The sequence below is a fragment of the Ylistrum balloti genome, unplaced genomic scaffold (assembly GCF_031769215.1).
Source record: "Ylistrum balloti isolate Yb309-2 unplaced genomic scaffold, AGI_CSIRO_Ybal_v1 Utg370018, whole genome shotgun sequence".
NCBI lineage: Eukaryota > Metazoa > Mollusca > Bivalvia > Pectinida > Pectinidae > Ylistrum > Ylistrum balloti.
In genome coordinates, this window is record NW_026782087.1 from 808,560 (window position 1) to 833,204 (window position 24,645).

Sequence of the window (24,645 nt, forward strand, 5' to 3'; positions counted from 1 at the left end):
AATTCTGCACTGCGATTGGTTGATTATCACGTGGGCGAGAAAAATTACCCATAGTTCCGTCGGTGCGCATGCGTTGTAAGCCACGTAATGGCGGAAACACATGATTCAACAGTGGGAGAACAAGCACCAAACAGTACCATTTTAACACACATCTCCTTAATGTTCACATGTAATCACTTAAATTTTAACTCATCATTGTTCATGTGTTCATTTAGGTTAATTCTTACATTTGCGCAACTCCTAATAGGAGAGTGATTAACGTTTGTCTATTGATGACATTTGGAAAATTGTCTGCGAAAACAACATCCGGGGAATTCATGTTAAGTAGCTGACAGGGGGCGCTCCGAATAATGTCAATAACACCAAATTTTTTTTTTGAAGTTTGAAGTCTTTTTAAATCCATAACGTTTGATCAAACCATCATGTGACTATATATACAAGGTCACGTATTGTGGTACTGGAACCGCAACTTAAATCATCTATTTTGTTCAAACATTTATTTCTAAAGACTTGTATTGCGAAAGTGAAAGTAGGATACATCATAGACTTGCACAAGTTCATTATGCTATTAGTGATTATAGAAATATAACTGGTCAACGTGACGTTAATTCTCCAAAAGGTTGATACTACATTTTATTTATAGGCTCATGAGAGTAATTTGATATGAAACAGACCATGCCTGAAAAGAGTATAGTGTTGCCAAAAGGCTGACCGTTATATTTTAACACCAGCATATTGTACCTGCGAAACAGTAATTCAATACGCGTGATTAAACATAACAAAACTTTTTAAAAAAATATGTCTAGGTACATGCTGGAAACTTGTGTTGTATGTATACATTGCAATATGGATACATGTCAAAAACGACAGTAAGCCGTACATTGTCCCCTCCCATATTACACACAGCATGTTACTGATTACCCACAATTAGCTTAGATCAAATACAAAGCGAATGTAACAGCAAAAATCTTTTTTTAATCTGTGTTTGATTTTTATAGCATTTAATAATAGAAATGTTTGTATTTTCTGTGTTTCAGTAAGCAATTTTTGTGCTTGTGTATATGTTGTACTGACATTGCTAATGATTGGCATTGTCATAACGGAATGTTGTTTTTTACCCTTTTAAACAATGGAAATTTTTAATTACAATTAGATTGGCTTAAAATGTTAGTTAACATACAGTTATTTTAGGTAATTCTGTAAAGTCTTTTGTGTTTGTGATAAAAGTACATCTCCCTTCCGTTCAGGGGTATTCTTCAGATGTCTTAGGAATACTGTCTTTTCAAATTAAGGATTGTATGATTATCTTGGATAACGGAGGCAATTCTGTTGATGGTTAGAGGCATTATTCAGTTTTAGAAAGAGCTTCACTCATGTTTTCGTGGCATCTCAGAGCTGGGCTCTTTATAGATTGAAATTATAACTCCTATAATTTGAATTGATTTGATATGGACATGCTATTTAGCAATTTATTTAAAATCAGGTTGTTCATGCAGGGACCATATCTAAATTGCTATAACTATATTGTTATGTTCACCAAAACAGCAAACTTTTGTTTTTCTAAAAAGTTGAAGAAGTACCATCCGTCATCAGTATGAATGTCCAAGAAGTTGACAAGAGAGCAGTTGTTGTGTGACATGTTATCTCCATTTCAGGTAACCCACATAGATGTATGTATATATATATATTATATATATTTATATATGTATGTATCTCCAGGTAAAACTGTAACCCACTGGGAATTTAGCTCCACAGGGTTTTAAGTGTGAGTAATTTCTTCAAAGAAATCTTAATTGTCAATCAACATTTTTTGGTTTGAATTTTACTGGAGGGGATATCTTGTAAAAATCCATGAAGTTAATCTGTAAAACCTTTTATAAGTAGAGAAAAAGCTGAATTGGTTTCCTATAGACTGGGTTCTTACATATATATGCAGGCCAAAGATTGTATACATACTTGCCAACTTCTCAAAATTTTCATGGGGGAGAAAAGTGTATGAACAACATTTTTGACTCACCATGATGCCTTGCATGGTGCGCCATTAGTCATGAAGGAAAAATTAATTAATGTATCTTTAATCAATACTTTTAGATAACTTTAAATTGATAAAGTGCATGCTTCACTATACTATGTCAATTTAAGAAATATCTTCTTTTTGGCTCAAGGAAGGATCAAGTTGGAATTTATTGATTTTAATTTTAAGTATTCATTGAACTTGCACAATATTAGATATGAAGATAAATGATTATACAATATAAAACACACACCAGGGAATGATATGATAAAGAATGCTTAGATGTTGGACAGGGTTGTTTACAGGTGTCGTAGAGGTTGTTTACAAATATCACAGAGGTTTATTTTCAAGAGGTTCTATTTTTCACGGATAGAATAAAATCACTGAAACCAAATGTATCAAGAAAATTGTGGGCAATTGCATAACCCTGCAATTATTCATCTCTTATTTCATCCGAAACTACAAAAGATGCTTGTGACTCATAACCGGGCATGGGATTATTACTCTTATAACATGGTACTGAATTAATGAGCATACATGTAATATATTTGAAATACTAAAGACACATAATCATAGATATTATGAAATGAACTATAATTTTGCTTGACAAACACTACTGTACAAGGTATTTTCTATCGGTAAAAGATAACGTAACTGGGGTTCTGTAAGTATGATTGAATTTGAATATATTTTACAATACTAGGAACATTATTATTAGAGTGAACTTTTGTTTCATTAGTAAATATGCTTTTATATACTTATACAATTTGAGGAGAACTCTTAAATGCTGGATATACACAATGTACCTTATGTACATCATTGTATGAAAATAAATGGAAGTCTTTTGTGTTTCCTTGGTAACATCTGTATAGTGGATAATGAATGAAGAAGCTGGTCACTAGTATTACTACTGATAGGATCTTTGCCCATGATCCATCACAGCTGTTCATCAAACTTAACAAAGCATTGAATATAGTCCAGAGAGATGTATTTTGCACAGGATTTTTTTGGTGTGTAAAAATCTGATTTTTTTTTGGAAACACATTTCATCTAGACTGGGTTAAGCTTGATACCCAGCATAAATTTCTTGGAAGTTCATCAAGGCGTTGTTCTATTTGCAGAACTGATAATAAGGGACCGGCCAGCTTCACAGATTGACTGGAATGTACACAAAAGTCGGTAAGTTATTTTGTGTTGTGTGAATATGATAACCAAACGGTTATAGTTTGGTCACTCATCATAATGTCTTAAAGCTGACTGTAAATTTAACAGTGGTATACATAAGTTGGTCACCAGAACATCATAAAGGAAGACAATGTTGTCTGAAGCTATTTCATGGCTTTGTTTATCCATTATATACTTTTGTGCCTCTTTCTTTTAAAATATCTTGTTTTTACTCTCTGGTTTCATGTCTTTTTCTTTCAATTTTCAACTGATCTCTTTTGAACTTGTTGGACTTGGTTTGAATATTTTCTTTTAAGCAATAGGATGGTTTGAAAAATTTTTAGATATCCCTCATTGTTTTTAGCCAAGTGATTTCAGAAGAAATTAGCTATTATTTGCCAACAAAAATGTTTGGTAATAATTTTGAAATGGACTTGAAATATTGGTTTTAAAAAGAATGCATTTAGGAACATAAAAAGGAGTGATTTGTTTGGCTGTCATCCATAAAGTTTCTACACTTTAAACATTTCAATATCCAGAGTCACATATAGTCCAAAGTTGCCTAGAATGGTCCCGAGATGGTTATGACAAATTGGTGTTATTTTTTGGGTTAGTCCAAAATCTGATATGGCTTCCATCTTAAAAGACATATTTGATTAAGCTTCTCTAGGTCAACTTGGTCCCAAGAACTGAAATTCTGTGAAAATGTTAAGAGCCTGCTTGAAGAAAGCAGATTTTGTTTTTCACATTGACTGCTAAAATTCAAAATTTGTACCCCTACCACTACTGCTGTCATATCATTTACTGGTCTTTTACAGTCAGATGACTACTAAGGCCCATGGACCTCTTGTTTTATTTGACATGACATCCTAATGGTCACCAAACATGAGATATAGCTCCAGTATTTTGCGGATTTCTTCATTAGTATACATGGAAGTTTTCTCATACTAACCCCAGGACATACCTGGGTAGCCGTTATATTTTCCAGATCCCCCCATTAATATATTGGATGGCTTCCTTGTTACTTAACATAATATACAACTTCATTAAGTTGCAGATCCCCTTATTAGTATGACTGGTGGTTTTCTTGTTCCTAAACAGGAGACATTACTCTCATATGTTCATGGTTACTTCATTACTATGGCTAATGGGAGGGATCTCTCCAATAAGTTCCAGATCCCCAAATTAGTATGCCTGTTGGAAGATGTAGCTGTTCCAGGTTACCCCATTACTTTGCCTGGTGAGAGATGTAGCTGTGATATGTTCCAGGTTACCCCATTACTTTGCCTGGTGAGAGATGTAGCTGTGATATGTTCCAGGTTACCCCGTTACTTTACCTGGTGAGAGATGTAGCTGTGATATGTTCCAGGTTACCCCGTTACTTTGCCTGGTGAGAGATGTAGCTCTGATATGTTCCAGGTTACCCTGTTACTTTATCTGGTGAGAGATGTAGTTGTGATATGTTCCAGGTTACCCCGTTACTTTGCCTGGTGAGAGATGTAGCTGTGATATGTTCCAGGTTACCCCGTTACTTTACCAGGTGAGAGATGTAGCTGTGATATGTTCCAGGTTACCCCGTTACTTTGCCTGGTGAGAGATGTAGCTGTGATATGTTCCAGGTTACCCCGTTACTTTACCTGGTGAGAGATGTAGCTGTGATATGTTCCAGGTTACCCCGTTACTTTGCCTGGTGAGAGATGTAGCTGTGATATGTTCCAGGTTACCTTGTTACTTTGCCTGGTGAGAGATGTAGCTGTGGTATGTTCCAGGTTACCCCGTTACTTTGCCTGGTGAGAGATGTATCTGTGATATGTTCCAGGTTACCCCGTTACTTTGCCTGGTGAGAGATATAGCTGTGATATGTTCCAGGTTACCCTGTTACTTTGCCTGGTGATAGATGTAGCTATGATATGTTCCAGGTTACCTTGTTGCTTTGCCTGGTGAGAGATGTAGCTGTGATATGTTCCAGGTTACCCCGTTACTTTACCTGGTGAGAGATGTAGCTGTGATATGTTCCAGGTTACCCCGTTACTTTACCTGGTGAGAGATGTAGCTGTGATATGTTCCAGGTTACCCCGTTACTTTACCTGGTGAGAGATGTAGCTGTGATATGTTCCAGGTTACCCCGTTACTTTACCTGGTGAGAGATGTAGCTGTGATATGTTCCAGGTTACCCCGTTACTTTACCTGGTGAGAGATGTAGCTGTGATATGTTCCAGGTTACCCCGTTACTTTACCTGGTGAGAGATGTAGCTGTGATATGTTCCAGGTTACCCCGTTACTTGTCCAGATCCTCCCTATAAGTATGCTAGGTGGTTTCTTTGTTATTACTCCGCAGCAAAAGATGCTTATCTTTCCTCTAAACTTTGTCTTATTTTCTATATTTACAGAGGTAATCTTAACTTTATATTGGTTTTCTGTTCCTCTTACAGATAAAAAGACTAGTTATTGATTTAAGCTGACAACAAAGATGGAGAAGAGTCCTTCCTATATACTGAATGACTACTTGGCAGGAGCCATTGCAGGTAGGTCAGTTCAGGATTTTATTTTTTTCTCCAATAAATATCTCTAGATTGTTATGTTGCATATTTATCATTGAGGTAAAGGTTGCTGTGGCACATTTAATTACAAGAGAAAAAATAACATCCATGTTAGGTTTTCCATCAGAGAGTTACTTCCCTTCATAAGGAAGGCGTGATTTCCTATCATAATCACAGGAACTTTGTTTCAGGATTTTGAGTGATGTATGACATCAATTAATAACCACAACACAATAAATCCAATATGAAAACCCAATAAAAATTGAGTGTATAAATGTCTTTCATTTTACATCGATACCCCATATTTTTATAAGGTTTAGAGTGTGTATATATTAACCGATGTCAAACATTACTCAATATCTTGACAATAAGTCTAGGTGTAATGATATGGAAAGTCCAATGTTTAACCTGAGGAATTACTTGGTTTTATCTATTTATTTATTATGTTTCAAAAATATCTTCATTTCAAAGGGTTGTGATACTCTTAAAGTATTGAAGAAGTTCAGGTGAAATAATTGTTCGTCTGTAGAAAACCACTGTCAGCTGTCATATATAATCAACCATATGGTACCAAATGGGCTTGTCCACTGAAAGACCAAAATGCCATTGTAGCTGATGTAAAACTTGTTGAACACAATAAATTAATAAACTCATCACTATTATTTACCACTAATATAACAGAGAATACTTGTCAATGAATTTTTGATTTTTCTGTTTCATAAATGTATTAATGAAGGTAGTGAGGATGGAAATGAACACTCCGAAATCTCTGTTTAAGTTAGATGTTGATTTTCACTGTGACTTTATATGATTTATGGTTAATTGGAAAATCATCACTCATTCTTGTTTTGTGTGTCTCATTGATTTGATATGTTTAGGTTCTGTGGGAGTAATAGCTGGCCATCCCTTTGACACTGTAAAGGTAAGTGTACTCAAGTATATGTACCAGGATTTTAATGTACGTTGTATGCAGTTGTGCAACAATACATTATATTTGTAACATACTACGGTATGGCATTATGTCGTACAATATAGTTGAACCATGCATGTCATATTATATGTATGTGTTAGGCAATGAATAAAACAGGAAAAAGTGACTGTTCACTGTAGTATAGATTGCTGTAGATATTTAATCCCTTCCTTTAATCCCTTCAAGTGTAGTATATAATGATTAGTGAATACTATATATAATGATGGTGACAGTGAATACTAACCTACTATATATTGCGTTACTATAGGTCCAGTTACAGGTTCAGTCTGTAGAGAACAAGTGTAGTATATAATGATGGTGACAGTGAATACTAACCTGCTATATATTGCGTTACTATAGGTCCAGTTACAGGCAGTAGAATATGTAGTATATAATGATGGTGACAGTGAATACTAACCTGCTATATACTATAGGTCCAGTTACAGGTTCAGTCTGTAGAGAACAAGTGTAGTATATAATGATGGTGACAGTGAATACTAACCTGCTATATATTGCGTTACTATAGGTCCAGTTACAGGTTCAGTCTGTAGAGAACAAGTGTAGTATATAATGATGGTGACAGTGAATACTAACCTGCTATATATTGCGTTACTATAGGTCCTACAGGTTCTGTAGAGAACAAGTGTAGTATATAATGATGGTGACAGTGAATACTAACCTACTATATATTGCGTTACTATAGGTCCAGTTACAGGTTCAGTCTGTAGAGAACAAGTGTAGTATATAATGATGGTGACAGTGAATACTAACCTGCTATATATTTCGTTACTATAGGTCCAGTTACAGGTTCAGTCTGTAGAGAACAAGTGTAGTATATAATGATGGTGACAGTGAATACTAACCTGCTATATATTACGTTACTATAGGTCCAGTTACAGGTTCAGTCTGTAGAGAACAAGTGTAGTATATAATGATGGTGACAGTGAATACTAACCTGCTATATATTACGTTACTATAGGTCCAGTTACAGGTTCAGTCTGTAGAGAACAAGTGTAGTATAAATTGTAGAGAATGATTGTCATATAGAAATATGGTAACAGTGAATACTGAACTCTCTCCTTTATATTACAGGGCTCTCGATCTGCCAGATTTGGGGCCAAATATCGGCCCCATTCCCGATGCAAAATGGTATCTTTTTTTCCCAATTTAGACCCCAAGTTTTCCCAATTATAAGGAAAACACCATTATTTTTACCAATTCTAAGGCCCACGGGCCCCAGCCCCAAAATGGGCTGTGAGAGCCCTGTATTATTTCAGGTCCAGTTACAGGTTCAGTCTGTAGAGAACAAGTGTAGTATAAATTATAGAGAATGATTGTCATACAGAAAGATGGTAACAGTGAAAACTGAACTCTCTCCTTTATATAATTTCAGGTCCAGTTACAGGTTCAGTCTGTGGAGAACAAGTACAAGTCGTTATCAGACTGTGTGTCTACAGTAAGGAAACAGAAATTGGTGGGTACTTGTTGAGTGTTTTGTTGTTAATGAAATTCGATTGATGATAAATCACTCCCAAACAGGCATGAAGACATTGTAGTTAACCCAAGGTCTAGTGTTTGAATATCAGGACCATGAAAGTAAAGGCAGAACTTAGTCTGGGCTAAACAAAACCTACCCTGATTTGAATATTATATATTGTTTAAAAAAGTATGAATTTTGTATCATTTAGGTAGAGAGTGTAGAGTCAACCCGTCATATCCTATTTGACAGATTTCTGTTTCTGGACCCCACTTAGGATACCCTAAGGTATGAAGGGTGTTTGATGGAAATGTAACAATTTGGGTCTGGGCTCATGAATTAACTTGTGTCACCCTGTTGTTTGTCCTCCTTCAAGACATATATGTTACCACAATAAAATACTTTATAATTGTAATTTCATGGCATCTCTTTAATTGTAGACATGCTTAACTATAACTGCTTTTCTGATGCCTCCATTTTAACATCAAGTTATTTACTATTTATAAGTCTAGTATAGAACCAATGTTGAAGTGCAACAGGTATTACTTTTTAGATATAGTCTGTCTTCAGACTGGTTGTGTTTTGATAATTGTGTGTATAAAGTTGACCTCTTTTGCTAACTGCAAAGGTACACTTGATAGAATTGTTGTATAGTTGATGGTTATACAGGAGGAGGAAGTGCCTCTCTAAAATATGGCCAAATGAGATCATTGTCAGCATACATTCACTGTCTAATATAGCTTCCCCAAGGTTATTCTATTTACAAAACAGCCATTGAGTTCCCATTATGGTAAATATTGATACAGTTGTTGCATACAGAGTGTTTCTTGTGCTCTTGTGTTGGCCTACAGGGCCTGTAGTTTCCATACTACTCAGTTGTCTGGTTATGTTCACTGTAATTCATATAGATCTCTCTCTGTTCTGACTTAGGTGTAAAGTAATCATTTTGCTTAAGATATCTTAAACATACATTTGATATATATATACCAGTGGTCTAGACTGCTTATATGCATAAGTTCTCAAATATTGCTCTAAAAAATAGTTCCAGTTACTTTTGTAAAATCGATGGAATGATATGTAATATGTTACCCAGCCAAACATCTGCCTGCACATTTCAGCAAGTTTTCTTCCCTAGCTTGTCCTTATTTCTTCATCATTTCAGTGCTCTAATGTTTGTTAGCTTTTCCTACCATTGATAATTCTGATTTGTACAAGTATTTGCCATCGATGAAATCTGACTTACAGAAAATTAATTCTGTTTGTAACCTGAATGTTTTTTTGTGAAAGGTGTATCATTGGTTTTGTAAACATATGTGGTGAAAGATATCTGTTAGTGCAATGGAAAAACTGTTCTCACAGCTTATATGCAAGGATTCAACAAAAGATATAGACTTAGGCGTAAAGTCAAAATAACATTTTACACTTTTGGACTTTGGGAACAACTTGAAGTAAAATAATTGAAGATATTGGTGACCAAAAGCCTATTGCAGGACTGGTCAGTTTCTGTTAAAAGTGACCACCAACAGGTCCAAGTCTGTTAGCTATTTGATATGACTAGGACAACATGTTAATGCATTCTGATACTTTTTGCAGTCCAAAGGTTTTTTTCGTGGACTTTCCTGGCCCATGCTTTCTGCAGGAGTGATCAATTCAGTTTATTTCGGAGTGTATGGATACACGCTGAAGGTACTTGGTGGAAACAAGGAAGAAAACAGTACGCCTCCCTACCTCAAGATATTGTTTGCAGGTTGTTTAGGAGGTGTGGTCCAGTTGATCCCAGCATGTCCAGCAGAGGTCATTAAGGTGGTCTTACAATCACAAATACCTCATGGCCACAACCAAGGAGGTTAGCATTATATATAGGTGAAATTGACTGTATCTTGAAATTTGTGTCAATGCAAAGTGTTCATAACTTGATGGTGATACTTACCTAGTAGTAATAAGGCCACCCATGTCTATTGCAGTTCAGTAAAATGCTAGTTGTTCATTGTCCTTCAATAAGCCCACACTGGAGTTTAACGTGTTTGCCCCTTGTTCTGATTTGTGATTGCTGCCCTGTTCTCTTATACAGAATGAATCAAGAAGAAAAGCCAGAACAAATATTATCAAATATATTGGAAATTAGAAATATTAATAGCCTATTAATCAGAACTTTTGAAATATTGTTCATAGCTAACAGATTGATATTGTATCTTCTCAACTTAATGTATGAGACACCATTCTGTTTTTGCCCTTTATAGCCAAATTTTACAAAGGTCCCTTGGAGGGTGCTGCACACATTGTGAGGCAACATGGTTTAAGAGGAATGTACCGAGGCCTGCCTACACAGTGTATCAGGGATGTTCCAGCCAATGGTATTTACTTCCTGGTGTTCGAGTTTCTTACCTTCAATGGTTCAAGTAAGCTACCTTTTATACCCTCTGCTGTGCAAAATTTTTTTGCTGGTGGTATAGCTGGCGTGCTGAGTTGGATGGCTATCATGCCTTTTGATGTGGTGAAAAGTCGTCTTCAGGCTGACTGTGATAGCAAGCAGTTTAAAGGTTTTGTAGATTGTACAAGAGCTTGTTACAGACAGGATGGTCCATCAGTGTTTTTCCGAGGTCTGTCCATGGTTGCTGTGAGAGCATTTCCAGTCAATGCCGTCACATTTATGGTCTACGCTGAAAGTATGAAACTTCTTGGAGAGGAAGTCAGTTATGCTTAACTGAACTAATAAGTAAGTATATTAGAATGTAGCAATGCTTGTTTGTTTTCCTAATATTGATATTAGTATACTCAGCATGTAAGTCGCTCCAATCCCCTGACCTCTCAAGGGACCATTAGGGTCACAGAGTCCAAGTTCTCAGGAGTCTAATGGGGATCAGAAACTATACACAACAAGAGACTCTACTCCAGAGGGTTTTCTGGTTGGGCCATTAGGGATCACTGAGTGTAAAATATTTTTCAAAATTTTAGAAAGTGTTGGTCATATTTTTATGAAACTCTACAGAAATCATTGATATGTAGCAACAGTCAGAATCTATACTCATTTTAGTGGTCATAGCTCGGGGCGCTGAGGGTCAGTCATTAGTGGTGGTCACGGCTTAGGGTGCTGAAGGTCAGTCATTAGTGGTGGTCATAGCTCAGGGTGCTGAGGGTCAGTCATTAGTGGTGGTCATAGCTCAGGGTGCTGAGGGTCAGTCATTAGTGGTGATCACAGCTCAGGGTGCTGAGGGTCAGTCATTAGTGGTGGTCATAGCTCAGGATGCTGAGGGTCAGTCATAGTGGCAATCACGGCTCAAGGTGCTGAGGGTCAGTCGTTAGTGGTGATCACGGCTCAGGGTGCTGAGGGCGAGTCATAGTGGCAATCACGGCTCAGAGGGTGCGGAGGGTGAGTCATAGTGGAGATCACGGCTCAGGGTGCTGAGGGTCAGTCATAGTGGCAGTCACGGCTCAGGGTGCTGATAGTCAGTCATTAGTGGTGGTCACGGCTTAGGGTGCTGAGGGTCAGTCATTAGTGGTGATCACAGCTCAGAGTGCTGAGGGTCAGTCATAGTGGCAGTCACGGCTCAGAGTGCTGAGGGTCAGTCATTAGTGGTGGTCATGGCTCAGGGTGCTGAGGGTCAGTCCTAGTGGTGATCATGGCTCAGGGTGCTGAGGGTCAGTCCTATTGTTTATCACGGCTCAGGGTGCTGAGGGTCAGTCATAGTGGCAATCACGGCTCAGAGTGCTGAGGGTCAGTCCTAGTACTGATCACGGCTCAGAGTGCTGATAGTCAGTCATTAGTGGTGGTCCTGGCTTAGGGTGCTGAGGGTCAGTCATTAGTGGTGATCACGGCTCAGGGTGCTGAGTGTCAGTCATTAGTGCTGATCACGCCTCAGGGTGCTGAGGGTCAGTCATTAGTGCTGATCACGGCTCAGGGTGCTGAGGGTCAGTCATTAGTGCTGATCACGGCTCAGGGTGCTGAGGGTCAGTCATTAGTGGTGATCACGGCTCAGGGTGCTGAGGGTCAGTCATTAGTGCTGATCACGGCTCAGGGTGCTGAGGGTCAGTCAATAGTGTTGATCACGGCTCAGGGTGCTGAGGGTCAGTCATTAGTGCTGATCACGGCTCAGGGCGCTGAGGGTCAGTCATTAGTGCTGATCACGGCTCAGGGTGCTGAGGGTCAGTCATTAGTGGTGATCATTGCTTAGGGTGCTCAGAGTACTGAGGGTCAGTCATTAGTGGTGGTCATGGCTTAGGGTGCTAAGGGTCGACATTAGTAGCAATAGAGTCTTGCTTCACTTCATTAGTAATAAAGACAAGAATCCTATATGAAATACCTGACTTGTATGATATATATAATGGCTGTCATAACAATCATCTTGAAACCCTTGTTATCACTATTCATCCTGAGAGAAAGGGTCTACAATAGTTAAAAGAGCCTGTTCCATGATCTTAAATTCATATATCCTTTTGCCTCCTAAGTACATAATTATACAGAAATCAGATTTCCATAAGTAAAACACCCTAAGTGTAATGATAGGACAGATCCAGAGTTGGTCCTAGATGAACTTTGGACCCATGTGACCTATAAGGTTGTAATCAATCTTTGAAAAAATTGTGTTTTCTACTTTATTTATACAGAAAGTCGTATTGAGGCAGGACTTTCAATAATGAGGTTATAGACCAAAGATACTCCGAACTGAAGTTTTGACCTGTGTGACATTCAAAATGGTCCCCATGGTTTGGTCCACAAAATTCCCATTAACTTCAATTAGGACCTTATCATGTCCATCTTGAAAAACTACTTTTTAACAGAGAGTCGAATGAAGTCAAGACTTTTATTACAATGTATTGACTGTTGTGTCTGGTCAACAGATGGTCTTATTAAATTCATACCATCGGGATATATTTTGATATGAACATGAGAAGTTGCTTTCTATGTAAATTGTAATGGGGATTTTCAACAAATCATGTCTATAGTAAATTTCCATTTAACATTTACCTGCTCTCAAATATCTCAGCCAACCATCAATGGGCTTTCTTCAAAAATGTTTTGTGTCTTATACAGAAAGCATTAAAAGAGGGCACTTATGCAGAGGATAAATTACGTTAATTTAAGATTCATAAATGACAGGTTTCAGTTGGGTTTTTTTTAACCATATTTTTATTTAACTTTAAACATTGTATTTCAGTCTGAGTAGGATTCCCTACAAAGCTGCTTGTTTGCGGGCCTAATTTCCTAAGATTGTCTCTGTTTTTTCTTTTTTGTGTTTTGTATAATATTATGTTGTTTATGAAGTTTTTACCTTAGGTATTGTAAACTTAATTTGAAATGGCACAGAAATGTTTCAGACATAGTCCCATCATCAGATACCTACAATGATTTAAATATCCATGCTTTATTGGCAGAGAAAAAAGGAAGAGATCTTGGAAAATTAAGTAAAAAGTTTGATAAGTTGAAATTTGAGTTAAGTATTTTTGGGTCTGGTGAAATATACCATGTCCTTTTTTTCAATATAGTGCATTAAACAGATCTATTGTTATTTTTATTGTAACCTTCTGAGTAAGTTTTGTCTCATTTAAAGAGTATATTATTGAATTGCAGCATTTTCAAAACTGAAACCTGTTCCCTGTTGTAGTAATTTTACATTATAAATATGTAATCAATGTTGAAACTGTTTTATATACATGTAGTCAGAGTCTCAGTAGATTAGTTTTGGTATTGGGAAATACTAATTTGCTAAATTACTAATTTCGTGGATTTTGTTGTTGAAATGTCCTAATATCATCCAGCTGCACATGTTAAGGAAACAGGAATGTCCAGATAAACAGATAAACAGATAAACAGATAAATAGATAAATAGATAAACAGATAAACAGAGATGAGGGCGACTTGTCATATTTCTATTTTCTACTTTTATTGTTAAAGTAATATTTTTCCTAGTTTATATTTTCATGGGTTGTCTATTTGTTGAAATGTAAATCTGACTGGTTTTTAAAATTGTTTTTTTTACCTTATAAGTTTATCGTTTAATATCCATTAGCTACTCTTTATTATACATTCGTCCAACAAGAAGCATAGGATGTTGTCCTTTGTAAAAAAAATCTCTGAAGGTGTCCAGTCATAATATACTGTACAAATATGAATGATGTGTTTTGTTTAATAGATTAAAACAGAGTACTATAGCATTATACTTTTTATTGAGATATATAATTTTGTAAGTTCATCTAATATATACCCACTAAGTAGCATTTGGAAGCCAAAAATAGCCAATTCAGTACTTGTAAAATTTATTTAAGATATGTAAGACATTATTTCTATACATCTATATGGTGCCTGAAGAGCAAATATGGTGTTTTTCCCCAAAACTGTTTAAATACTTTGTAATGTACAATCAGCCAAATATTTCTGTTCCACATTTTAAATGTGCTACAGACCATGATAGTCAATCTGGAGTAGTTACCAGTTATTGTTAAACTGATGTTTATATTACAGACTGTATCAAATATATACACTAGCTGTGACTAACTGTGATAACTTTACCAACATATATGTATATTATTTATTTCCAGCCCATGAACTTGATAGTAAATCTGATTGTCTCACCATTTTTAATAGAAGAAATCCATAGACTTACCATTAATCCAGTTATGTTTATGATACTTGTTCATTGTTATTTTGGTTTTGATGGTGCAACTGTCCAGGTAATATAGCTGTTTAATATTATAATATTATGGTACTTAAAATGTATACTTGTTCAGGAAATACCATTTCACCATTTTTAAGATTTTTTTATAAGACAATCCCAAAAATCACTAGATGATCTCATACTTTTGTTTGAAGTGATATTAATTCATGTTTATTAAACAGCAATATCTAAATTGACAATATTCAGCTAAAATGTGAATATTTTTTAATTTAATAATTTAATTTTTATTATAATCTATAAAATGTTAATACTTTCACTTTTATATAGCTTGTGAATATAATTACATATATAATTATTTCTTCACTTCCAAACCTTCCATTAATTGGAATAATTTGATATAACAGTTTCTATAACCGCAGTTTTAATTTTAATCCAATGTTAAATTTTGTCTCATCCTTTCTACTAATTGTTGTTTAGTGTCTTTCAAAGAATTATCAGTGTTAAATTTTGTCTCATGCTTTCTATAATTGTTGTTGAGTGTCTTTCAAAGAATTATCAGATTGTGTTAAATTTTGTCTCATCCTTTCTACTGACTGTTGTTTAGTGTCTTTCAAAGAATTATCAGTGTTAAATTTTGTCTCATGCTTTCTACCCCTTGTTTACATTTGAAGATTCATTTATTTATCTATACTGGTCTTTCTGTGTGCATAGAAACCAACATATTTCAAAATGATGTAAATAAATCATGAATAATGCATGAAATTTGTCCAGTGAACTTATACTGAAGTTTCAATATCACCAAAATGATGCACATCAAACTTTATGCATATGTAGTGATAATTGATAGCTTCCAAATGATACCTTTTAACAAATAACTGGATACAGTGCAACTCTTTGAAGCTCAAGCTTAGAACTGGCTTTGTCACCCCACCCAAGTTTGTGTAGGTGACAAATCTACTTCCTAGGAATGTCAGATTTAATGGTCACTGCTGCTATGTCCTTCATTATGGTGTTAAATGTGATTACATTTTCTGAGGATTATCATCCCTGTTTTTGTGTTTTGTTTTTAGTTTTATTTTGTTTTGTTGTGTTTTTCTCCCATTTATATAATTGCTTTTTGAAACCCTTATCCAATACTGTCCAAATAACTTGTAATTAGTAACAAATGTTTGCTTTACAGTTTACTGCAAATGAAAAGATGTGATGTTTTTCCTTTCATTACTTTTCTTTTTGTGATGAATTTTACATATGATTTCTCTTGGCCAAATAAGTTCTTGTTAACATTTCTTTACTTAGAGCCTGGTAAAAGTCTCAGATACGTATCAGGAAAGGTGAATGAATATGAAATATAAATAATTAGTTTTAATTTAATCAGAGCTGTGATATTTTATATTGCCTAAACTAAACTTCATAAATATTGCAGATAAATTTGAAACAATTTAAGATAAAAAATTGAGTTATATATTACTGATTGCTTGTTAAAGTGTCAGAATCAATTAGGTTAATTTGTAACACTGTATAACTGTATTTCTGATAAACAAATACAGAAAACGTTTCTGTGGAACTGTAATGATTTTTGTTACTTTTTTTCCCCCTGTTGAGAATTTATGATGACTAATTACACTTATGTGTTGCTTATTTTAATGATACTGCATGCTGGTTGTATGTTAGGGAAAGTATTTTAATAAAACATTGTTTAGTTTCATTTACAGAATTTGTTTTCTTTTTTTAATCTCCTAGTCCAAACAGCCAGGTCAGTTTATGTGGAGGTGCAGCATCCGTCGTCAACTTTTCTCTTTAAACAATATCTCAATAACCAATGGACCAAATGTTTGGTATTTGGCTGGTTTGTTCCTAGGATGAAGCCCAACAAAGTTTGTGAAAAAGAAATGACCTTGACCTTTATTCAAGGTCACAGGGGTCAAATTTGTTAAAATCTTTAAATGGCTTCTCCTGAACTAAAAGTGCTAAAGGCATGATATTTGGCAGGGGAACAATGCAGGCCCATTGGGCCTCTTTTTTTTTTTTTAAGAATGTTATTTTCCTGGGTCACAAGAAATGCCAGATTGACAATGTGATTGATAAAAAGACACCCATCATTCTGAATCATGTTCAATTTCAGCAGGTTTGCTTACAATGAAATTTGTTAAATTCTTTACATACATATGGCTCCAATCACACACCATCTAATCTGACCTAAAGGTAGAGTTTAACAATTTAACCTGCTGTACCCATTGCATGATCATTGAAGATGAATAAATGTGGGATATTAATATCTTCTTAAACATACTTTATCCTTCGTAATGCCTTTCTTTGCATTTCCTCACTTTTGGTCATAATGTTGGGTGTGGTAATGCACTCACTTTTCACCTCTTTTGTCCTGGGTTCGATTCCCAGAAAAGATATGAAAATACAGGTGGTAGATTCTCTGATCGTGTCCTCTTTCCTCCCACAGTATGTCCCCTCACATGCTTACGTCTGGGCCAACAAGTGTTTAGTATAAATTGCTGTATCGTTATTTACAAATGTAAAATAAATAAATTTTATATCTATTTTTATGTTGGATGTCCATCAACAGTCCATAAATTTGATTTAAGGTACAAGAAGACTGCATTGACTGTATAATTTGACCTCGTTAAGCATCATGCTACATTGTGACCTCATCATCATTAGATACCATCTTAAAATGACTATAGTGATTTGAAGAATATAAAACCATGGAAGTTCGACAGAGTATGTGGTTAACTACAAAGTGTCAGAAGTTTTCTATATATCCTGTAAAAAACACCAAGAGGTTGTGTCAGCCATGGGTTGTTTCAAAATTTATTTAGTTTAATTAGTAAGATTATCCACGATAGTTTGTTATCAACACATTATGCATCAATATCTCTTTTGATATCACAAAGCACATTAATCTTAATAGTTAAAAACAAAACCTGCTTCTTTCATCAAGGTGTGCTCAAATATCCACTTCACAAGGGAGACCTTGTATCTGTGTAAACAGAAAAATCACTCTTCATTTCTGTTACATGAGAGAGCACATACTCCTCTGACTGATGTTCCTATGTATGCCACTGATATTTCCATATGTGGACATTGTCCCCAACTGATTCTTCCATCCTCTTATTGCCACCTACTATTTTTATTCTATTTGTTGGTGGAACATCTGACCTAGACACTGACCCCTGAGCAATTGACAAGTTGAGAATTGATCCCCACATTAAGGTTATGTTATAAGTTCAGTCCTTAGTCAGTACTCGAGCCATTCCTTCATGTAAACACAATTTGTTGGTGACACTGGACCTCCTTCACAGCACTGGTCAAATACCTGTAGAGGAAAAAGCAGATGTATTTAGTCTCTAGATGTATTTAGTTTCCAGATTAATCAAATTAAATAAACTAATCCCCAAACATCTTTCAAACAAATACTTTGAACATAAACCACAAATGAATACGAGTTAATTACTGACAGTGAAAAGGAGTAACAATCATCATTATGGGCAATGTAAGGCATGAGAGTTAGATCACTTCACAGCAGTCTTCCAGGAACCAATTTCATAACAAAAGTCACCTGGCATGACAATTCATCCCAAGTCTGGATATTTAAGGAGTTGATTTGACCTACAAGAACTGGGGTGATTAAATAGAAACCAAAATGGGACAAACAAGCATGATATGATCCCCTCAAATTTTCATCATAATGATAAAGTTACTATTTCTGGACATTTTTTTAACTTGGTTAAACTATTCATATTACTAAAGCAATATTTTTTTATCGGGTGATAAAAAAAAGTACAGCTCTATCAAAATTGATTTTAAGTTTTAACATTATGACATTTTACGAAAAATAATAAAAATTGGAAACTGCAAAAGTAATAGAAAAAGTAATTAGGCAAAACAATACCATGTATACAGTGAAAATCAAAATTCTTCCTTTATGAAATACAGAAGTATTAAACATGGACATCATAAAAATATCGACATACAGGACAAGATCCGCAGGGCATCCTCATAAGCCCAGTGGTAGGTACAAGTGGTTTTATTGCACGGTACAGCTTGGAACTGGCCTCTCCTGTACTAGATGATGCTGTCACAGATCGTTCCACTTTCCCATCATATATAAGGGTATCCATGATTGTTTCAATATCATCCACAGATAGCTGAACCTGAATAAGAAATTTCAGATTTTAGCCTTGCAACAATCATTGATATCTGTAATATTTGAATATATTTTACGCCTGTTTTTATGTATCTTTCAGTTGCAATATTTCGATGACATTATAATATATCTTAGCCAACTATGTATTGTAATAATGTTTGTTCTACATTGTATCTTATAATTAATTAATATTCATAGTTTATGTATTTTATGTACCGGTAACATCCAGTGTAACATCTTTCTGTGATATGTGTATATATTTTACGGCAGGGCCATATTGTAAACTAGACTTGTCTAAATATGCAACCCTGGATAAATAAAAGATATTATTAAGATAAACAACAATATTAAACAAAAGTAAACTAATAAACTACATGCCATCACCATACATTGTAAGAATCCCACTCACATCTATATTAGTTTAGTTTCACTGGTTTTAGCAAAATTGCAACCAAATGTTTAGAGTAGTTTCTATTTGTTCTGAAGGCTTAGTCCAGGATAAGCATGGCATCAATTTTAACACACAGTACACTGTTGAGTAGCATTTACTCATTTTGTAATACATTATCCTGTTTATTGACTGATCAAGACCAAAGAAACAATATTGTTTCTATCATGCTCTGTGGGTCTGGAATAATTGGAGGTCAATCATTTATTGGACTTCCTTTTAACTTTTATGATATCTTAACACAAAGAGCTTTTCTTATTTGAGGAAAGAAGAACATTAGAAGAGTTGTGCGTTAATAGTAAACAAAGTCTCATTGCTATGGAATAAGACTTTCATACAACAGAAGAGTTGTGCATCAATAGTAAACAAGGTCTCATTGCTATGGAATAAGACTTTCATACAACAGAAGAGTTGTGCATCAATAGTAATCAAGATCTATGAGTTTACCTTACTAATGCCTAGCTCTGAGATATATTTCCAGACATCAGATAATGAAGTAAAGGCTGCATTCCTCTGTGCTATTGGGTCTACCTGGTTCTCCCTGGCGATGGCAGCCTGAACACATGAACATGGATACAGCATATACCATAATATCACAAATTTTCTGCTATGTGCCTATTCCTTTTGTTTCTGCATCAGTACAAAAGATGGCTGACTATAAATTTCTTTTAGAACTTTGCACCCTTTAATAATGCCTATATTTACTGTGTGTGTTACCACCTTGTCTTGAACAATGTGTATTCCTATCTTCTTGAACAATGTGTATTCCTATCTTCAAAAATGGAAGAAAAATGATTTGTCCTTATATCATCTGAAAGCATCTTAAAGCACCTTGCATTAAATGTCAGGCAAGATTAAAATGAACACCACACCTTCTGTTCCAAATATTTGAAGCACTGTTGATTAAGAACCTCTACAAATTCTGACTCGAAGTCTTGGTCACTATACCAGGCTCCTCCAGTCACTGTCCGGTCTGGCTCCAAGTTGTATAACATGTAGACTTTCTTCTTCGAGGCCTACCAGACAAGTTCAGAGACAAAACAAATGGGCTGTTAGTAAGGAATACCCAAATGTCAAGTTAATTTATAGAAAACTGTGAATAACTTGAGAATAAATGGGAATTTGGGAAGATACACCAAATAAATTTCTTCCTTTTGGCAAAAAAGAAGAAAGAAAAAAAAAAAAGAAAAGGAAAAACAACATAAGTGATACATCCAATTTTCTGCAGTAAAAACCTGACAAAAAAAGTTTTCTATCTGCAAATTATTACCTGTTTATATTTCATTAGAGGTAAAGCATTGTTTTAAAATGATATTTATAAGAAGAAACACGTGATCAAATTGTCTTTAAATCACACATCACATCCAAGTAAAGCCTACCGTGTATATTTTCAACTTTCATAAAAGCTCTTTTAATTAACAAGAAAATTATAGTTGAATTTGAGATGAATGGGAAGATATTTTTAAATAATTTGTTCACATTCCCAACAATAGATAAATGTGGAAAGACATGGATACCTGCACTATTATTCATTTAAATTCTATACAAAAGTAACATTTTTAATTAACTTTGATTACTTTGCCAGAGTATTGAAAACTTACCGCCACAGACTTTACAGCTTTTATCAATTTCTTGCTCTCTAAATTTTTCAGTATCTTGTTGACTTGTGTTAACAGAAGGTTGCACTTGTATCTGATGTCCCTAATCCAAATACCTGTGTTAAAAGACAAAGTTTCTCTTATTCTTGAACTTAGCAATATTACTTAAAGTGTGACTTTCAAAGAGATAATACAATAACATTAGGAGTGGGTTGGGGCAGTGGTTTACCAAACATTGAGAACTTCATTGCTGAATCATTTCTTGTAAAGATATCTACAATGTCAGGATCAACAATACTAAAGGTGATTGACAACTGTACCAGATATGTAAAGAAAAATATCATGAATGTAATAATACTTAATCTTCTAAAAAGGGTGTACCAATTCAAAGTTCAGTTCAGAATCACAGTGGTTTTGTGAGTTGTCACAAGATAACTTCATAACTTCAGAAGCACTGAAAATTTACCATGTGTTTACAAAGGTAAAAGTTTCAATTACTTCTTTAGAGACCCAACCCAGCAGGGAGAAAATATTTAACTATTGTATTGGCATTTTAAATTTCCTCCTAATTCTGAAAATACTTTCAGATAACTTCAGTTTAAAGTAAAATTGATAATCAAAAATGTTTTCAAAGTTAATAGAATGACAATTATGCAGAATGTTTTCCGGTGCACTATAATATCATGTATTCACATTATTAATGGAAATTATATTTTATAATCAATATATTTAAATTTTGAAACGTTTAAGTGTTTAGATATCATGTCTCAATCAAGGAAAAACTAATAATTACCTTTGTTGCCAGCATCCTTTATAATCTGATAGACCAACTTCTCTTGGTTGTCAGACCCTTTTGCTTGACTGAAATAACAAATTAAATCATCAACAACCTCTCTAATCTGAATCCTGTATAATCAGGAAGTCTGTGTATTCTGAACCTTCATCACTGAATTATGACAATTTTACATGTAACCTACACATCACATTTCATATCTCTAATTTAAACATCAAGAGACAAAACATGCTTCTAGCCAACAGCTTTGCCTATCTGCACCGAACAAATATCTGGGCAAATTTCTTCAAGTGTGAACAGGTGTTTTAAATGGTATTTAAGTAAGTAGCCTCACAACCAATTCTATTGCTTATTTGTATATAATGGTATTATATGTTATGGTTCGACATTCATTAACCACTTTCACTTCTAAATTATGATTTGAACAGGTCAGATCAGATTGATTTCATTAAATCTGAGGAATTGGCATCTCTTCTCTCAGCAATCAAGTTTTCCTTAAGAACCACAGGGACAGGAGTCAAGACATACATATGGATCATAACTTATTACAGTAAATGTGGAGAACTATATTCTGTTTCAATGCATTACCAAAGCCAACTTGACATATCTTGTACAATTTATGCCTATGTGCCTTAGTATCAGTGTCATGAAGATATTAGGAATTCACTAAGCAGTTTACTTGGGTGGAGGACAACTCATTTTACTTAAACAAATTACCTTGAATTTATCATGCTAAATTTTAAATCTCAAATGATTTCATGTATTAAAGCATATGTGAATCCTAGAACCCTTTGCAAATTGATATTTGAGCTTTCAACATAATCCGTCTACCAATACAGGCTGTGACATTGTGTTGATCCAAGAAGTCTGTGATGGTTTTTATGATGGGTACATATGAAACACCATGATATAAATTGTTACCTGGCAGCATCCGGATCTTTTAGTTTATACACCAGTTTAGTGCCTCGCTTCAACAAATCAACTTTTCCCTGTAAACAGACATAGCATCAAATGAGCATTTCCATTGAAAATATAATAAATGGATTTCACACCAATGTCAAATTACATATCAAGGATAGTTTAACAATCTTTTCTAAGTAATGAACTGAAATTTGTTGTGTAAGAGGGGTTGGGAAAGGGAGGAGTGTAAATATTGATAAAAAATGTTACAGAGATAAAAATATGGTCAAAGTTAAAACAACTAGGAGTAAAGTATATGTACCCTCTCAATGAAACTTGTGACTACAAGCTTGTGCCATGCCACCCCAATAAATCTCAACATCACAAATCATATATGACCTTTTTAGGGTGCATGCATCAATATGGGCGCCCGTGCCTTTTTTTTCAGGAAAATTTCTTGGTTGAGCATCCAGTTGTGTTTAGAAATGATAAAAAGAATTACTACACCTACTTTTTTTATTCAGAATATATAAACAGGCCTATTCTGAGGATTACTATGACTGCACTGTGGACACTGAAAGCATACCTGATTTCAATGTCCAGGGCTAGTACAGTTGTTTCAAATTTCTACTTAATCTCAGTTGAACTGGAAGCTGTCTGCTACATACATATCACCTATAGTTCATTTCAAAAAACTTCCAAATTTTAAGTAATATTAAAGGCGCCCTTGGTCTTCAATCACCCGCACCCTGCACCCTTATTAGGTCATATACAGTATGTCTCAAGATAGATTTCATACCTGTACTCACCACGTCTGAAAATCAAAATGTCAAATGTTTCAGCCAAAGAGAGTTTTGGATTGACCATAATGACCATTATCATATTTGATACACATGTCCCTAATTTTTCTCTGAAAGTATGTTCATTGTTGCATAAAACAAAATTTTTAATAGCACTCAATGTCACTGACCAATTTTACTTAATCATACCGTTGACAGTAGTCTATTGATGGCAGTAACCCGCTGCTTGGCATTACACTGTGGAAATTCCTGTTGTATAATTTCATCTGTTATCCCATCTGTATACGTCTGACAGAGCTCAATAAATCTAGACAATGAAAAATAATTCATATTCTCAAAGCAGTCTATAAATATCTCTCTCTGCTATTTGAAGAATCAAATTCATAAATCAGTACCCCCCTCAAAATATCAAAAAGGCCCATACTATGGTATAACATTGTAATAAAATTTATATTTTCATATCAAAAGATACATAGTTTGTTAATGACACATTTATAATTGTTCAATATAGATATCAAAATTTCTTGTTTGTTTGGTTGGTTTTTTTTAGCAATTTCAATATTTTTCAAACTGTCGTTGGAAGTTGTAAGCTTTAAAACTTTCTTAATATTTTTCAGTGTTTTTTTCACATCATGTAGATTGTAGCGAGACGATTGTCATGGCTCTTCTGTACAACATAGAGTCTTTGTGAGTTTAGTGACACTGTCATCAAAAGGGATGACAGTCACAGGTCTGAAACACATATAGACATTCTTTGCATATGTTTTAAAGAGCTTTGTGTGTCTTAAATATCAAGCTCTTAACAGGTTAACAACACTAGGGGTCCGATACTGATGCAAAAAAAAATCGCCCGATGCATGTGGCACATAAAACCCTGTGACATGTAACATATTGTCACCTTGTTTCCAAATCTATAGCTTCATCTGGTTCTTCTTTGACAGATACAGACGTTGCCATTTTTAACTTTCAGCGTTTTCCGTCATCTTTTCAATCTCCGGCTGTTTACTTTTTCACCGGATGTTGCATGTGGTTTATGCCATCGCAGAAAACAAATATCATTTTATAAAATAAACCTTTTGTCAATTACAAATATGAATATCTCTTTTTTGTAATATCTTGATGACAAAGGGGGGTTCAATATATTTTTTGGTTGAGCATTTTAATATTT

The 24,645-nt window shown here is 34.8% G+C and overlaps 2 protein-coding genes across 3 annotated transcripts; one reads left to right on the forward strand and one right to left on the reverse strand.

The window, feature by feature from the left end:
• Positions 1–94: 94 nt before the first annotated feature.
• On the forward strand, positions 95–10,930 carry LOC132548590 (solute carrier family 25 member 45-like). 2 transcript variants are annotated; one of them, XM_060212456.1, is made up of 8 exons: positions 95–169; positions 1,569–1,655; positions 3,136–3,193; positions 5,611–5,703; positions 6,597–6,640; positions 8,082–8,162; positions 9,759–10,011; positions 10,406–10,930. In XM_060212456.1, exons 4-8 carry the CDS (start codon positions 5,649–5,651, stop codon positions 10,867–10,869), a joined length of 897 nt encoding a protein of 298 aa, XP_060068439.1. In that variant the 5' UTR covers positions 95–169; positions 1,569–1,655; positions 3,136–3,193; positions 5,611–5,648; the 3' UTR covers positions 10,870–10,930. The 2 variants fall into 2 exon arrangements, with proteins under 2 accessions (XP_060068439.1, XP_060068438.1); XM_060212455.1 differs by having other exon boundaries at positions 101–133.
• Positions 10,931–17,574: 6,644 nt separating this feature from the next.
• On the reverse strand, positions 17,575–24,507 carry LOC132548580 (DNA-directed RNA polymerase III subunit RPC6-like). Its single transcript, XM_060212443.1, has 9 exons — positions 24,376–24,507; positions 23,667–23,784; positions 22,699–22,766; positions 21,778–21,845; positions 20,988–21,100; positions 20,259–20,402; positions 19,834–19,941; positions 18,766–18,945; positions 17,575–18,107 (listed from the first exon to the last, which is right to left on the reverse strand). Exons 1-9 carry the CDS (start codon positions 24,432–24,434, stop codon positions 18,030–18,032), a joined length of 936 nt encoding a protein of 311 aa, XP_060068426.1. The 5' UTR covers positions 24,435–24,507; the 3' UTR covers positions 17,575–18,029.
• Between the last annotated feature and the right edge of the window lie 138 nt (positions 24,508–24,645).